Consider the following 18,866-nt stretch of genomic DNA (forward strand, 5'->3'; position numbering starts at 1 on the left):
GTGGAAGAAAGAACTAGATTTAGAGGAAGAAGCCTAGGGTTCAAAACTTGGTTTTGTCCTTTACTACTCTGTGACCCTGAGAAAGTCATTTCACTTCTCTGTGACTCAGTTTCTCCATCAGTAAAAATGAGAGAATTGAATTAAGTAGATTGTAAAGTCTCTTCCAGCTCCAGATCTAGGATCCTACAGGGAGTTACTGGTAGACTACAACAGCTCATGCCAGCAAAAATAATAAATCCTTGAAATTAAAGATTGTGATTCAAAATAATGTTGATATATGTGGAAATAGATGTAATTATATGTTAATTATATATGTATACATGTATGAATATACATGTGGCCATACATAGACATACACATATCTGAATACATCTACATATATACACATGTAAATACATGTATGGAAAACCATTTTAAGCTCTTATCAGCCACATGGGCAGCATGACTCATGACACACTTTTTAAAAAGTGCCTAATAATGCTGGCCCCCAGGGGGCACCAACCTCTTAGTAATGTTTTCACGATAGTTGTGCTCCAGGGATAACCTTTGCTTCCTCCTACTGGATTTCCAGAGATGTTCGAGTCACATCCAGTATTACAGGAATACCTCTGACGTTCCCCAAGAGGCTCTACTGGCTTCATTATGGAGTCTAGGTAGCAATCTAGGCTTAACCCCAAATGATTGCTTCCCCCCACCCCTCAAGCTGAAAGAAACATGAAATCCAGGTCATCTCATCACTGATTCGGCCAAAATGCCATTGTGGATTTTCTGATAAGATGGTTTTATTGAACAGGAGCAACTCCCTGTTTTGAGAGCGTGAGGAGGTGAGGAAGGGGAAAGAATACCACATAAAATAAATTTAGATTTTTGAAGTTAGAAGAAACCATTAGAGGTCATAGGGCCAGAGTTCTGGAACTAGAAGGGAACTGGGGCCATTTTATAGATGAGGAAACTGAGGTTAAAGAAATTAATTAACATGTCCAAGGCCACAAGGTAGTTAAGGATTTGAATGGAGGGCCTGGGATTCTGAATCCAGCTTTCCCCCCTCCACCCCACCTTACTAGGCTCCCTCTTCCATATACTTGCTTTTAAACGTTGATGCTTGAAAACCCTCAGATCTCGGTTGGAAATTGGCAGATAACCTAGTGTTTTTCAGAGGCTCAGTATTTGCATAGCTAAGCCACTTTGGGAACAAAGAGAGGCAAGGATACGTGAGGGTAATTTAGGCAATGCAAAAACAAAAGTTATCAACAAAAATTTATTTCTTTTTTGAAAAAGACTGAGAGAGAATCTTTATTCAGTAGATGCTTCAGGTACAGCTCCCCAATTTACAGAAAGTTGTATTAATGCATCTTTCATTATGAGAGAGCTTTTGGCCCATAAAAGTCAACTCTGAGTATAGAAAAGGCAGGTGAATCCATAGCATCAATCTCTGTCCAATAAATTACTCTGTTTTACATGGTTCAAAGTTAGGCTTTTATTTGGTTTTAAATTAAAAAAATAAATTTCATTATTAAATAGTGAAATGAATCTAACTAATGTTTACATAGTAGCTTACTTAGGAATATACCACCAGAGGAAAAATTATAGTGTAGGTCACCCAAACTAAAATCATTTTAATGTTAGGGTTTTGTTTAAGTCCAACAGTGGCGCAATTCAATTAAACTGAAATGTAAAGTCTTAAATGTATACAATGGATGTTGGAAGTAAACCATTCAGTCTAACACAACCCAAAACTGACTTCCATCTCAAAGGTTGCCATTCCCAATACTATACCACAGTGCTAATGTCGTCAGCTTCGTCTGCTTTCTTTTGCCTGCTTGGCAGGGATTTCAAGTATTCTAGGTGCCTCCTGGCATCCTCCTGATTCTGCCGTACATAATATACCACGTAAGAGATCACCATGGTGAACCAGCCAAACATGGTGACAAGCATGGCGTAGTCCGTGGTCTTTTTGGGAAGGTTACAGAGGTCAGCGTCATTGGCAGCATTAAGGAAAGGCCTTCCGGCATGTTCGTCCAGCACGGAAGTCTTACAGATGACGTTGTTCGCCGTCTCGTGGTTAGATGCCATGCTTTTCAGGACCTGCTGCAAAGTACAGTCACAGTGCCAGGGATTGTTGGCGATCCTGGCCCTGGCCTTCAGGTTGTTGAAAGCATTTTTGTGAACACTCTGAATGCGGTTATCGGATAAGTCCAGCGTCTGGAGTGTCTCGGCCACCCCCTTGAAGGCATGCTCATCTATAAACTCGATGCCATTTTTGGACAAATTGAGAACTCGGAGCTGATGCAAGTCCTTAAAAATCTCGTTGGGGATGGACGTTATCTGGTTGGAGTCTAAGTAAAGGAGAACTGTTTCAGGAGGAAGATCTCTGGGGATCTCCTTGAGGTTCGCATTGCTACAGGTGACATTTAAACCTCCAGAGGAAGAACAAAGACAGCCTTTGGGACACATACTGGCTGAATGAAAGCACAGTATCATAAGGACAAAACTTTGTAGGAGGAGACACATGGAGAGGGAACGAGTTAACCACAGGTCTACCAAATGCATGCTGGGACGTCAGCATAATCACAAGCCCATTCCTCATTTACCCCAACAAAGGTGGCAAAGGGTCCAGCCCAAGTCAAAAGAATGCCTCCTTGCTTTAGTTGATGCCTCAGTAGGCTTCCATGAATGTGTGAGCGTCTTCTTCCCTCTTCTCCTTCTTAAACAGACGTCTGCAGAAAAAAAAAAAAAAGGAGGGGGAGACAAAGACAATTAGTTCATTTCAGAAAGGGAGAGCATGAAGCATCATCAATATAAAACCAAAAGTGACCTCAAAGGTCATTTATTGGCTTGACTCAAATGGGAAGCTTTCCTGATCTTCCCTTTTTCCCAGATGCTAGGACTTTCTCCACAAATCACCTCGATTCTGTTTGGTACCAGTATACATCGGTACTTGATAAAGCTGGTGGAATTTTAAGTACCTTAAGCATCATTTCTCTTTTTCTTTATCTCTCCAAACTCTTTTTTCATATTTAAACCTGCCTCAAGCCCACTTTTCTAGTTTTCTTATATTTTGCTATCCTCCACGCTCAGCTACACTATCTCCTTGTTGCTCCATGGGTGTGCCAGTACAATTCCTTACTTGGTATTTCCTCTAGCTGTCACCCATGCCTTGTCCTCCTTCCATGTCCCCTTCCTGCTTCTTCCAAGATTACCCTCCATTCACACTAGATATGTCTTTATGCCATTAATTATTTATCAGTTGGGTCATTTGTTGTCTCCCCCATTAGAATATGAACTCCTTTGAGACAAGCCATGTTCTTGCCTTTGCCATTCCCAGTGCTCTACATAGTATCCAGCACATAGTAGGTACTTGTGAACTGACTGATCCAGCATAGTGCCGATTACTTAATAAATGCTTGTGGATTAATTGGCTGATCCAGTCTAACCCCCTCTCATTTGACAGATGAATAAACTGAGACTCAAAGAGCTTAAGATACTTGTTCAAGTTCACATGGGTAGATCTAGAAATGCATCCAGTTTGCATGGTGGATAGAATTCTAGACTGAAGAGTTATAAAGAAAAATGTAAGTCTGAATCCTGCCTCATACATTTACTATCTGTGTAACACTAAGTTCTTTCCCCCCACCTCTCATAGCCTCATATTCTCAATGGGAAAATGGGGACAACAGTAGCATCTATCTCATAGGGTTGTTGGCAAGAGATTTGTCAATCTCAATTTCAATGAGATTTTATATCTAATACATAGAATATATATATGTATATGTATGTATGTGTGTGTGTGTGTGTGTGTGTGTTTTGCACATCCTAAGTGCTATGTGCAGTTAGGTAGCAGTAGTAGTAGCAGTACTTGTACTTGTAGTATTAGTACTAATGGTACTAGTAGTAATATTAGTATTGATGCTGATAAATAATAAAATTAATAAAATAGATTATTTATGATGATGATGGTGATGATGATGTTTGTGGTGGTGGTGATGTTGGTGATGATGATGATAACTAGGTCCTTTGATTAGTGGGCCAGCATTCTTTCCACTGAAGAATTCTGGGAAGCAAGTTACAATTAAAAAATGCTCCAAGGTGGATGGTATTCCATGTGGACTAGGAGGATCATTACATGGGTAATTTTCATTAATGCCAGTGGGAGTTATCTACATTACAGGAGTTTCCTACATGAATCTCTAGGGCCCAACAGAGTCGTCAATAAAGGACAACATTTTTGAGTTATCTCGCTTTAGTTAGACTCCAATACAGCAGGCGCTTGTGCTTTCTACCATTCCCTCCACATCCTGTATATCTTCAAAGTACAACAATGAAATTTAATTACATCTCCCCCTGCCACTTCTCCTTTTCACAATAACCGATGGATATGTAAATATCCTTTAGTCTTGTGTTTTGACAGCAATGAGAAATCACACTAATATTTTGTGGTTTATAACCACAGACAGGAATGCTTGGTAACTGTTTAAGGATAGATATGGAAAGGAGACTCTTTAACTGTACAAAGGGATTTTTAAAAGAGTGAATGAATGACTAAAGAAAGAACAAAGGGAGTGGAAGACTTTGGCATTAAAATTAATATTCATGTGGTAAGTTAACAACATTTGCTAAAGAAGTCTTTCCCTTGGGCTGTTAGTTCTGTACAGGGTGTCTTCAAAAGTTTTAACAGGATGCTCTATTCCTAATGAATCCCCTTTCCCTTTTATTTATGGAAATGTGTATATCTCTTTACCTCCTAACCAGATCTTCAGATAAGAGAGAACCATAAGCTTTTTCAATTTCCTCAGTCCTAGGAATTATATGACACATATACTAAAAAACTATCAAACTCCAAGCAGAAGAACTTTGCTTCTTCCTATTAAACAACAACAATGAATTTCTAATCATGACAGGTCCATCCAGTTCTACCTTTGTATCCAGAAGGCAGCTTAAGCTGGGTGAAGTATATTTATGTAGAAATGACAGACAGGGAGGTTCACTGCAAAAAGGAATCTCTCTAAACATCCACAGAATGGGAGGAAGTTTGTAGAACCCCGACTGCTGATAGTGTTCGTGTGGGTATTGGCGGCGTATTCATGTGAGGCTGGCTCCCACCAAATGTGCTTAGCAGCCGTTCACACTGCTATCGGGATTCTCCAGCCTTGTTTGGTGACAATTCAGGGAATGGTTCAGTAATTCACAATGATGTTATGAAATTCTCAAAAATAAAACATTTAAGTCAATCTAAGTTTAAATAAAACCTGTCTTCCATTTTTTTTAAGGGAAAGGAATTAAATTCAGAAAAATAAAGTGAACAAAGGTAGAGTATTGGAATTTCTAATAACTAGGAATTCTTGTGTACAATGACAAGAATGGATCAAAGAATTGCAGATTTAAAAATGGGAGGGACCATCGAGGTCTTTAAGTCCAACCCTCTCATTTTCCAGGTAAGAAAATTGAGATCCAGAAATCCCCAATGCCTAAGGTCATATAGCTGAGTTAATACATTAGAGCAGTCTTTTCTGATTCCAAACACAGTGCCTTACCCATTTTAACTATGCTATTCTTCTATATTGACATTTTCTTATCCCTGTCTTTTTTGGGATCAAAATTCTGATTTGATTGTTATAGGAACTCCCAGTAAGGAAAGTCCCTTTACCAATATAAATCTTTGTACTTTTCACTGAATGGTTAATCAACTTTGCAGAGTCAAAGAGTCAATATATGTTGGAGATGGCCCATGAACCCCAAGTCTCCTTCCTATATCTAGTTCTCTATCCACCATGCATTGCTCCTGAAATTTTCTAAGGAAAGCATTCGTCAGCTTTCCATATTTTGGTATCTTACAAAGCATAATTTTCTTAGCTTTTGCAATGTCTCTAGTTAAGCCTATAACCAATAGGAAGCAATGATGACTTGAATCTAAATCCCTATGACCTTTACTGTATGATCAGTGTGATCTTGGAGAGTTCCTTGTCCTTTTCTGAATTACTTTTTTTTACATTCAAAATGGGGGGTGGATGCTTGCCCTTCAAACTCACACTGTTGTTACAAGGGTCCAAGGAGGTAATGGGCATGAAGCACTCTGTTGACACGAGCAACGATTGTACTGTACCTCATCCATGTGGAAACTTGGATTGGTATCAAAGGGTCCACCATTGTTTTAGAAAGTGACTTTTCAAAGCCCCTCTAAGTGCATCTCAGCATGGTCTATGCACTTAGAGTTCTGAATTTGGCCTTAGGAAGATTCAGGTTAAAATCCTGCCCTGAATACTTAAAAGCAGCATGACCTAGCACAAGTCACTGTTTAAGCCTCAGTTTTTTCCATCTGTGAAAAAGGAATAAAAAGGCAATACAGTACAATGGTTAGAAGGCTGATTTTGGAGTCAAGATGATTTAAGTTCAAGTCATACTTTTCATTTTAATATTCTCATATTTGATAGCTTTGTGGCCTAACTTATGTGATTTATGTTTTCTCTTCTATGAGGAGATTTTTTAAAATACCCACTTTATTGGGTTATTGTGAGGCTCAAATTAGATATTATATGTAAAATGTCCTGTAAAAGCACAAAACACTCCATAAATATGAGCTACTAATTGCTGTGTCAGCTCTTTGAACCCCTTCAAATATTATGCATCTGTGACCATGACAGGAGCACTGTTTCTGAAAGTAGAGGAACTACTTTGAGTCCCATCTCTAATATTATTTGTGTTATTACAATACAGTATTAGCTGAGCCTCAGTTTCCTCATCTGCAAAAAAGATTAAATTTGCCTCCAGCTCCAAATTGATATATCATTCTATGATCCTTTGATCTCCTACAAACATTTTGCTTTCTTTCCATTTCCATTTCTTTTGACATGACAACTGTCAACTGAAAATAAAACATGGGTTAAAACTGTCTGGTGATGGAAGTGGGGGGGGGGGGAAAGCAGTCATGGCAGAAAGGGCAAGACGGTGTTTGACCAAAGGCCTCCTTCCCCCCCACACACAAAAAAAGAATAACAATTAATCATCCATTGTCTAAGAGGGATGCTGAAAGAGTCCTGTGACAGGCCTCTTGTATACTTGTATACATAGCGTGGATGGCCAATCTTAGCATCATAGATCCAGAGCTGGAAGGAAATCTCTGAAATCAATGGCTTCATCCATCTCCTGATACTGAATTAGGAATCGAAGTGGCCCTTAGTTGTGCAGGTATTGGTTGATCCAGGATTTGAAGTTCAGTACTTTGACAGCAAATCCTTTGACAGTGCTTTTGCTATCATCTCATCTCACAGCAATGCTGTGAGGACCAATGGAAATTACTTTGTAAATTTTAAAGCATCTAAGAAATGGTAACTATTATTGTTATTTCGAGCCAAGTGAAAGCTTACACATAGAGAGCACTTTGTGGTTTATATGATGCTCTGCCTCCGTACCCCTGTGTCTTAGGTATTACAGAAGCAGCTGAGCTCAGAAAAGGCTAGTGACTTATCTCAGATCATACCTCCACTGAAACCTAGCCTAACCTGGAACCCAAGTCTTCTGACTTTAAGAACTAGCCTCTTTGTGCCCTGCCATTGAGGAAGCCTTGGAACCAAATCAGGCACAGCGAACCCTAAATTGGGATGAAGATCTCACGCAGGAATCAACTTCAGAAAGGTTTGGCAGAAAACAGGTCTAGGGAGAGCCAGAGCAGCTTTCCAAAGGGAAGATTTGGGGGCTCCCATCTCTACAGTGGCTCCCTCTGAGGCAGGGTGAGCAACTGTGGCTGCATCTCTCTCGTTTTACACATTATGGGCTTGGGGCTCAGATTCAAGGACTTGTCCTTGGTCAAAGAACTAATAAGTGCAGAAGATACCATTTGAGCCTGGGTTTTTGAGGGGAAGAAGTAAAATAAAGAAGGAGGAAGGGAACAGAGATGTAGAAACATAGATAAGGACAGATTAGATAGGGGCTCAGCTAGGAAGACCTTTTACTGCCCACTTTTTCATCACTTATTTACTATGAATTCTCCTTTCCATTCTTCTCCTTCTCCTCTCTCCTTTCCCCTCTCTTCTCCCCTTTCCTTTTTTTCCCTCTTCTATCCTCTCTTTCCCTTCCCTCCCCTCTCCTCCCCTCTTCTCTTCTTCTCTCCTCTCTCTTCTCTTCTATTCCTATCCTGTCCTCTCTTTGCTCTCCATTCCCCTTCCCCTGTCCTTGTCCCTGTCCTCCCTCCTTCCTTATTTCACACTCTTTCTCTCTCCTCTTCCCTTTTTCCTTTCTCCATTTTCTTTTTTTCTTTTAACATGGATTTACTCTAAATTATGAGGTATTAGCCTGGAATGTGGGTAGTTTTACGGGATCTGTGACATTGGATTTAAAGATGTATGTATGTATGTATGTGTGTGTATATACATACATTATCATTCACTTCTAAAACCAAACTTTAGCATTTCCTTCAATGATTTAAAAACATGATACTGAGAAGTGCTCCGCAGATTTCCCTAGACGGACTCCCAAAAGGGGTCCAGCACATACAGAAATAGTCCAGAATCTCTGCCTGGTTTTTAAGCAAGACAACATCTGAAAAGTCTGAATTTGAAAAGTACAAATCAATCACTCCTCCTGAAAGCTCATCTTCTCTTGTCTAGTTGGGGGGGGGGGGACTGGGGAGGGAAAATAGTGCTAATGACCTCGTTATGATTCATGACAAAGAAGCAAGTTTATTATCAGTGTGAGGTCTCTAATCTGAGTCACATCTTTAGCAAGAAGGGCTGTGTCACAAGGGAAAGGAAACACAAGAGGGCATCTCTAGGGCCATGTTTTTCTGCCCTGGGTTGCCCTAAGCTGGTTTACCTGGTCTGGGGTCACCTTAGCCCAGGTAACTGCAGCCATTGATTGTTCTTGACCTGTGGTTCAACCCTAGTCTAATCACCCTAGTCCCAGGAGGGCTGTGCTTAGGATAAGGTAGCCTGGTTAGCCCTGAACAGTCTTCAAGGCCCAACATACACTTGAATTTTAATGTTGTGAGCTAGTTACCCAACAGAGCACAGAACTGTGCTAAAGGCTCACCTCCTTCACAGCTGACTGATGCTCTGAGTCACAGAAAGAAGGATTTGATACGGATGAAGCATTTTAAACAGTCACTGTTCCCAGAAAACAATTAGGGTTGGCGTTGTCGAGTTGAACATTGAGGGTGACTCTGGCACATCACCCTGCTGAGGCAGAGCTGAGACTCTGTCTCCTCCCTCACCACAGTTCTTTCTGGCAAAATTACTTGCCTCTGAGGGCATTTGCTGCTATTAAAGGGGCGATCGAAAAGTTCACATTAAAACATAAAGTAATCTTTAATGTAAAAGGAATGGAGAAAGACACAATAGGGCAAAAATCTCAAGTCAACAAGAACTGAATTTGAATCCCAACTGAGACATACTGGCTGCGTGACCGTGAGCTAAAAGTATCTAAAGCTCTCTGAATCTTAGAGAAACATCAGGGTACAATGGAAGAAACATTGATCTGGAGTCAAATCCTCTTTTCTGGGCCTAGTCCAAAACTGTAAAATGAGGAGCTTGGAGTAAATAGTCATCCAATTAGAAATCTTCATTCCTCTCCCTTCCTGGTAAGGCCAGAGACCAACTCTCCTCCTTTTTACCTTCCAAGGCCATTATGAAGAGCAAATGAAATAATGAATAAAAAGTTCTGTGGAAGCTTTAAACAAATATAATATGAATGATAGAAGTTTGAATTAATTGGTAAAATCAAAGTCCTCCAGAAATGCTGAATCACCCCTAAGTTTCCAGAAGGCACTTCTAGAGAATGTCATTGGGGTCAATACTAGTAATAACACTTTTTATCCAGATTCCAATTTTGCTTAGAAATGTATAATTTGCTTTCTTTACAGGACCCATATGTTGGAGCTAACTTGGGCTAGCACAAAGTGGGGGGACTCCCCAACTGACCTATAATAGAAATGATTTTCAGGCATGGCAAGGCCCCATTACCATCACCACCACACCAAAAATAAAATGTCTGGTTAAGGAGAATCTCTTATATTATTATTTCTCCCTGTATTTTACTTTATTTTACTAATATTTTTCTAGGAATATCAGATAGCTCCAGATTTATTCTCTGACCCCTCTTCATTTCTGTGAGCCTTTCTTTGTAACACAGAAAAATCAATATAATTTATGAAACATTTTGAATATCCCATATCTCAGAAACTCCCAAAGTTCTTGCACAATGCAGGTAAAAATTTATAATGATGTCCTTGTCCATTTTATAGGGAAAATTAAGAGTCATGAGACAGCTCCCTACAATATGTTATTTACTGCTGATCCAGGACAACAAGAAAACTCCAGTGTCCATAGTTAAGACTATGGGCTCAGACTCTTACCTAAGAGCCTTCTAATAATGGTCATCTTCTACATAGTTAACTTCAGAAGGGCTCCTGCTTTTTTTCTAACACCATTCCAGCCTGAAAGTTCCTGATCCTGTCAGAAGGACACTTCTTAGGGGATTCCTAAAGGTATTATAATTGTGACATGTTAGGCTTAGACTTGGAAAAGGCCTTCAAGGTCAAATAGGCCATCTTTCTCATTTTACAGATAAGGAAACTGAGGCAGAAAACTATAATTAAATGAAAGAAACCTATGCAAAATTACATGTGGGTGCCAGAGCTGAGATTTTAATCCAGATCTTCCTGTCTTCAAAAGCAGCCATCTTTTCAATGAGACAATGAGACAAAGAATAAACAAACTTTGGAATTCCCCTTATTCTCTAGATGAGCACTAGATCTGGAATCATGGAGACCTGAGTTCAAATCCAACCTCTGACACTTATGTGTGTGATCCTAGACAAGTCTCTTAACTCTCACCTGTCTCAGTTTCCTTATGTGTCAAATGGGAGTAAAATAATAACTACCTCTCAGGATTCTTGTGAGGATAAAATGAGATCAATATTTGTAAAGTCATTTATATACCTGTATGCATTATATAAATAATAACTGTTAGCCAACAAGGTAACTGAAGTCCAGAAAAAAATGAACTATGTTCAAAGTCGCACAATTCAAAAACTGAAACCAGGTATCCATATCAAAATTAGGGTTAGGGTTTCTCTTTTTCTTTTTTATCAGCTGCCCCTCAGTCCACATCTAGGAATGAGCAGTGAACAATTTTGTTTTAAATTTTCTTTTCCAAAGATATAGGATTGATAAATATAGCGAGAAAATGACTAGAAATATTACCAGACTCTAAGAAAATGAGGTTAATGTGAACTGAAAACATAATGAACTGGGTTGTTAATCATGGGAAAAATGAGATGGAGGGTGGGGGGAGCCAAGATGGCAGAGAGTTGACAGGTCTGATCAACAAAAGATCAAGCTTCTGAATGGTTTTTGGAGTGTAATGAATTTCCAGTTAAAGATATTTTGGAAAAAAACTTCAGGAAAGGTCTGTTGTAATAGAGCAAGAAAGTCACAGACCAGCACAGGCACAGTGCAGCAAAGGGAAATGTAGAGTGGAGAGGCTTCCCCATGCTGGAAGAATCTGGTGGGAGGGTCTTAGCCAAAATACAGCAGCATCTGTTACTCTGTCCTGGTTCAAAAGTCACTGGATCAGCAGAGTAGCTGTGAGACCTCCACCACAACTATAGAAGACAAATAGTGAGCCCCTCAAACCTCAGAATAACAAATGGGACTTGGCCATACCCACTCAGTATGAGAAGGAAGGCTGCAGCACTCATCCCAAGACAGGATGAAGCCCCTGTTACCTGTAGAGGAAGTTTGGAACAATTTCTCTTTTGCCCTAAGGCAGACCTCAACCTTTTAAAATGTGCAAAAAAGCAAAAAGAGCTCTGACTATAGATAGCTTTTATAGTGACAGAGAAGAACATACCTCAAAACCTGAGGATCCTAAAAGCAAAAACATCTCCAGATAAAGTCTCAAAGGGTGATATAAGTTGATAAGAGAAGACTCTTTTGGAAGAATTCAAAAAGTATGTTAAAAGAGAATCAGTAATTAAATTAAACCCCCCAATTGAGTACCAAATTTAAAATTCTGAAAATAATAGGGGAGACTAATAAAATTGAAAGTAAGAAAATGGGACAGCTAGGTGGCACAGTGGATAGCACACTAGCCCTGAAATCAGGAGAACCTGAATTCAAAATTGGTCTCAGACACTTAATACTTCCTAGTTGTGTGACCCTGGGCAAGTCACTTAACCCCAATTGCCTCAGGGAAAAAAGTAAGAAAACTAGTGAAATGATAAAGAAAACTACAAGTTGGTTGAACTTTCCAACAGTGAAGAGGAATTTAGAGTAATTAGGAACTATTTTGCCCAACTGTATACAAATAAAAGTGATAATCTAAGTGAAATGGTGAATACTTACAAAATTACAGATTATACAGATTAATAGTCCCATTTTAGAAAAAGAAAATGAACAAATTATTAACCAACTCCCTAAGAAAAAAATCTTTTTTACAAGATTTTGCAAAGGTGAATGTTGAAAATTAACTATGCTTATGTTTTGAAAATAAAGCTTTAATATAAAAGAAGATATTAAAAAAATCCAGAGAGACAGAAAGAGAGAGAGACAGAGAGAGAGAGACAGAGACAGAGACAGAGATAGAGAGAGGAAAAATGAGAAAAGGAAATGAGAGTTCTGGAAAAGGAAACACAGAAATTGAAGAAAACCACTTTTAAGGAATAGTTTTAGCAAAATGGAAAAAGAAAACTCGAAAAACAGAATTTGTGCAATGGAAAAAAATAATGTACAAAAAACTCATTTAAAAGTTCAATAGGCCAAATTCAAAAGGAGATTTAAAAAACTAATGGAAGAAAATAATTCAGTATAAATTAGAATTGAACAAATGCAAGTGAATAAATGACTTGGTGAGACATCAAGACTTAGTCAAACAAAATAAAAAAAATAGAAGAAAATGTAAAACACCTGATCAGAAAAAAAACTGATCTGGAAAATAGATCTAGGAAAGACAATCTAAGGATTATTGGACTTTCTGAAAACTATGATGATAAATAGTCTAGGTAACATCTTTCAAAAAATCATCAAGGAAAACTCTCTTGATATTCTAGAACCAAAGAGTACAATAGCCATAGAAAGAATCTACCAATCGCCTCCTAAAAGAGAGATCAAAATGAAAATGCTGAAGAATATTCTAGCTAAATTCCAGAATTATCAGGTCAAAGAGAAAATACTGCAAGCAGTAAGAAATAATTCAAATACCAAGGAGCCACAATAAGGATTACTCAGGACATAGCAGCTTCCACTTCAAAGGATCGAAGGGACTAGAATATGATATTTCAGAGGGCAAAGGAACTTGGACTGCAGCTAAGAAACAATTACCTAGGAAAATCAAGCATTAACTTTTCAGGGGAAAAGATGGACATTGAATGAAATAGTAGATTTTCACTTATTGTTATGGAAAGACCAGAATTGAACAGAAAATTTGATCTTCAAATACAGAAATCAAAAAAAGCATTTAAAAAAAAGGGAAGGGGAAAAAAAAGCCTGTTTTTAAAGGTTATGTGTTTACATGACTATATGGGAAGATGATTTGGTTAACTCTTGAGAACTGTATCTTTGTTAGGGATATATTTAGAGAGTATAGGTATAATTTGCCTTTACTGTGATGATATAAAAAATAGGGATAGAGAAAGAATTGCAATGGAAAAAGAGAAAGGGGAAGGTAAAATGGGGTAAATTACATCACATGAAGAGGCAAAAAAGACCTATTTCAATTGACAAAGAAGGGAGGGGTTGAGCATTGTATGAAACTTAATATCATTGGATTTGGCTCAAAGAGAGAATATCAGACATACTTATTTTGATATAAAAACTTGTTCATCCAGTGGGGAAGTAAGAGGAGAAAGGGGAAAGGAAAGGAGATAATAGAAGGGAGAACAGAGTTAGAAAGGGAAAGGAATAAAAAAGGGGGAGGAGCTATAAAGAGGAGGGCAGATTGAGGAAAGAAAAACTACTAGATACAATTAAGTCTAACAAAGTTGCAGGATACAAAATAAATCCACATAAATCAGCAGCATTTCTATATGTTACCAACAAAGTCTAGCAGCAAGAGATACAAAGAGAAATTCCATTTAAAATAACTGTAGATAATATAAAATATTTTGGGGTCTACCTGCCAAAACAAAGTCAGAAACTATATGAACACAATCACAAAACACTTTCCACCAAATCAAGTCAGATTTCAACAACTGGAAGAACACCAAGTATCCATGAGTAGGCTAAGCTAACATAATAAAAATGGCACCACTATGTAAATTAATCTACTTATTCAGTGCCATATTAAACTGCCCAGAATCCACATAGTTAGAAAAATAATAATCAAATTCATCTAGAAGAACAAAAGGTCAAGAATTTCAATGGAATTAATGAAAAAAATCAAATGAAAGTGGCCCAGCTGTACCAGACCTAAAACTATATTATAAACCAGTGGTAATCAAAACCATTTGGTACTGGTGAACAAATTGAAAGTTGATCAATAGAATAATTCACAAAATACAATAGTCAAAGACTATAGCAATCAAATGTTATGATAAACCCAAAGATCCCTGCTTTGGGGAGAACAACTCACTATTTGATAAAAATTGCTAGGAAAATTGGAAATTAGTATGGAAGAATCTAGGCATTGACCATTAGCTAACACTCTATACCAAGATAATTTGAAATGATTTAGACATAAATAATGATACTATAAGCAAATTAGAAGAACAAAGGATAGTCTACCTCTCAGATATATTGAGAAGGAAGGAATTTATGGCTAAAGAAGAACTAGAGTACATTATGGAATGCAAATGTTATGGTATATGCATGTTTTAGAATAGTTATTGTGCTATAAGAAATGATCAGCAAGATGATTTCAGAAAGGCCTGCAGAAACTTATATGAACTGATGCTAAGTGAAGTGAGTAGAACCAAGAGAACATTGTACACAGCAAAAAACAAGATTATGTGATGATCAACTGCGATGGACTTGGCTCTTTTTAACAATGAGATGATTCAGGCCAATTCCAGTAGACTTGTGATGGAGAAAGCCAGATGCATTCAGAGAGTGGATGGTGGGGACCGAGTATAGATCACAACACAGTATCTTCACTTTTTTTATTGTTGTTTGCTTGCATTTTGTTTTCTTTTTCATTTTTTCCCTTTTTGATCTGATTTTTCTTGTGCAGCATGATAAATGTGGAAATGTGCAGAAAAATAATACATGTTTAACATATATTGAATTACTTGCTGTCTGGGGAAGAAGTGGGGGGAAGGGGAGGGAAAACATTTGAAACACAAGCTTTTGCAAGGATGAATATTAAACTGTCTATCCATATATTTTGAAAATAAAAGGCTAATATTTAAAAAAGAACAAATGAGATTAGTCACAGAAAAGCCAAATGGTTATTCTTGTGAATCCAGTGTCTCTTTAAGGAAAACAACATGGAATGCTGAAGAAAATCCTGGAAGACTATGGGAGCTATCCACCAAACACTCTTTTCATTTTCAGAGCTCACCTCCCTCCTGATTGTTCTTTGGAAGTCAAGTTTGCATGTTAATTTGGGAATTCTATGCAGTGTCTTGATGAGAGAGATAAAAACAAAGATGGGAAGAATAAGAGAGTCTAAGAAAGCAAGGAGAGAGAGAGGGAGGAGAGAGAGAGAGAGAGAGAGAGAGAGAGAGAGAGAGAGGGAGAGAGAGAGGAGAAAGAGACAGAGAGAGAGAGAAAGAGAGAGGGGGGGCGGGGCAGACAGGCAGACAGACACAGGCAAACAATGAGAGAGTCAGCAAGAGACAGAGAAAAAGAGGTGCAGAGAAAGAGAGAGAAAGATAGACACAGAGACACACAGAGAGAGATGGAGCCAGAGAGATAGAGAGGGATGGAAGAAATAAGAAAAGGAAAAAAGAAGGGAGAGGGAATAAGAGAGGAGGGGAGAAAGAGAGAAAGTGAGAGAGAGAGAGAGAGAGAGAGAGAGAGAGAGAAAGAAAAAAGAGAGAGAGATGCATATAGAGAGAAAGATACAATGCAGAGAGAAGAAAGGAGACACACTCAGAGGGAGGGGCAGAGACAAAGAGAGAGACAAAGAAAGAAAAACAGAGACAGAGAAAGAGAGATAAAGTGATAAAGAGGGATGGTAGAAAGAAGAGAGGGAAGAAAGGAGGGAGAGAGAGAATGAGAGACAGAGACAGAAGAGAGGAGAAAAGAGAGACGAGTACAGAGAGAGAGAGAGAGAGAGAGAGAGAGAGAGAGAGATACAGAGACAGAGACAGAGAAAGAAAGAAGGTGAGGCAGGAAGATTAATTAAATAGGAAATAAAGAACACATCTACAGAATTAAAAGTGGATTGGACCTAAGAAATCTATTCTAGTTCCTCCTCTCCAGCTTTTGCAGATGAGGAAATTGAAGTCGAGATACACATGGAAAAAGTAAGCAGAGTCAGAATTTGAACCCAGTTCTTCTGATTCCACATCATGGACTCGATAGACACTATGCTAAGATACTTTGGGAACTTAAGGAGCCAGCAGTCCTTGCCCCATAAGGCTAACATGCCATCAAAGGAGACAGCAAGTAGACTTATGAGCATATTTAAAATAATGACTCTCTTCCCTACTTCACACTATTTCTCCCACAGGAAAAAAGTGTCCCCTTCTTTCTGTTTCCAGATGTGCGGTTTTGTGGAGCATCTGGTAGGGCTACATGCCTCACATCTCAATTTGGACTGATGAATGAATATGCATACTTTGGAAACAGGTTGGTTTAATTTAGCTTCATTCTCTTTCTCTGGATGGAAGGGGAGGTGTAGACTGCTAAAAAAATGACTTTATCTGGGCAGTAGAGTCACTGACCTTCTGTTGGCTTTAGAGGAAAATCTGGAAGTCTTCTGAATATTCACAATTATATACACATTTAGAATTTAGAAGAGGAAGGAATGGAATAATGCCATTTCTAGGTCATGTGATATAATGGAAATGGAGTTAGTGGATGCAAGGTCAGATCCTGCATCTTATTGGGCAGCTCTATAACAACGGGTAAGTCACTTAACCCCCAGCCTCAGTTTCCTTATCTGTAAAATAAGCTGGAGAAGGAAACAACAAACTGGTCCAGTATTTTTGCCAAGAAAACCTCAAATGGGATCATGAAGAGTCAGACACAAAAAACAATTGAACAAGTGATCAAAGACAGGAAGCTTCTTAGTTGAGTCAACATGGTAAACATAGTGATGGTTTATTCAGCAGTCCCATAATTCATCCATATTTCTTCATAATGTACTCTCTACTAATCTCCCCAATCAAAATAGTCAATAAATGCTAGGTCATTCAAGGCAATAATGACACAATATGATGTTAGTGTATCAGATGACCAGAGACCCTGTCCAATTCTAAAACTGTTATTTTAGAAAGGAAGCATTTCAGGAACTCGGGATCCATAATTGAGAACTAGGAGAAACATTGGAGCTCATACCATCAAACCTTGCCCCATTTTACAGATGAAGAAACCAAAATCCATAAAAATGTAGTGACTCATTTTAGGTCACATGGATAAAGCTTCATCCTCCATAAGGCACAGTCAGAGCAATACTTAAGACTATAAAAAAGATTTGGATCCCACCCCCTTTTTTCAGTTAATAATATGTAACTGGAATAGACTTGTGCATTCCAAAGTATATATACAATATAAATATTTACTATGTAAATATACACTATAATTTATACAACTGGGATATATTTAGGATAGGCACAGTGTTCATATAAAAAGGCAAAGAAAGTCACCCAACATCCTTTTTCCTTTTATAAAGTCAAAGATATTAACAAGATCAACTTTTTTGATATTCTTTTCCATTGTGAAATGAAATACACTTAGCACAAACTGCTTCTGCCGAAGGGCCTATCTGTAATAAAAGTCATGAGAGCCTATGGATCCTTAATCCAGCTTTGCATAGAGGCCATATAAAATAGTAGAAAGTACGCCATTTGGAGGCAGAAGATCTGCCTTCATTTTCCAATCCAGATAATTGTTTCCCCTGTTTTAAAGTTTATTTTGTGAAAAAAAAGTTGTTTTAAAAAATTCTATGATTTAGAAAGGAGAAATGAGTGTTTAGTTGTCATTGTGTAACCCTGACAAACCTATTTCCCTTCTTTAGGTTTCAGTTTTGTTATCTGCAGAGAGAAGGAATTGAGATCAGACCTGTGAATTGCTTTCTCTCTCTTTTTCCTCCTTTCTCCCTCCCTTTGTCCCTCTTTCCTTCCCCTTCCTCCTTCTTCCCTCCCTCCCTTCCTTGCTCCCTCCCTTTTCCCCTCCCTTCTTTCCTTCTTTCCTTCCTTCCTTCCTTCCTTCTTTCCTTTTTTCCTTCCTTCCTTCCTTCCTTTCTTCCTGAATCATGGAGACCACTGGTTTTTTCTCTCAATTTGTATAGCAGTGGATAGGGAGGATAAAATAATAGAAATTCACTTTTGAAAGAACTTTAATATTTGCTCTAATAAAAAATAATGCTAGCAAAAATGACAATAACAATAAAATGCCTTTCCAATAAGGTTTGAGCAGTACTGAACAGAAGTCTATCATTTTCCTCCAAAGTTTTTTCTGTGAGATGGACCAGAGGTAGGTTTCATGCATATAATATCAGCAAACCTTATTAAAGCCTATGTTTAACTCTTTATACAAGCTGGTTTGGACAAACTGCATAGCATCATAGATACTGTAATGGCCTCAGGGTTAAAAAGACTACAGACAAGTCACTTCACCCAGGAAGGAGGGAAACAAGCATTTATAAAGCACCTACTGCGTTCTGGGCATTTGCTAAGTGCTTTTTAAATTCTATCTCATTTAACTCAGTGGCCCAAGAAGCTTTCTAATTCAGACAATTATAAGAGAAGTTGCAGATATTCATTGGTACAGG

At 38.3% G+C, this 18,866-nt stretch overlaps 1 protein-coding gene across 2 annotated transcripts in view; it reads right to left on the minus strand.

Annotated features, from left to right (window-relative positions):
• Nucleotides 1–1,244: 1,244 nt before the first annotated feature.
• The window catches only part of LRRC3B (leucine rich repeat containing 3B), a 108,117-nt gene continuing 90,495 nt past the window's right edge, over nt 1,245–18,866 (minus strand). For both annotated transcript variants that reach the window (XM_052001236.1, XM_052001235.1), the window contains exon 3: nt 1,245–2,717. In XM_052001236.1, coding sequence (XP_051857196.1) covers nt 1,771–2,550 — 780 coding nt within the window. In that variant the 5' untranslated portion in view covers nt 2,551–2,717 and the 3' untranslated portion in view covers nt 1,245–1,770. The remainder of the gene's footprint in view (nt 2,718–18,866) is intronic.

Source organism: Antechinus flavipes, chromosome 5 (assembly GCF_016432865.1).
Source record: "Antechinus flavipes isolate AdamAnt ecotype Samford, QLD, Australia chromosome 5, AdamAnt_v2, whole genome shotgun sequence".
Taxonomy (NCBI): Eukaryota; Metazoa; Chordata; class Mammalia; order Dasyuromorphia; family Dasyuridae; genus Antechinus; species Antechinus flavipes.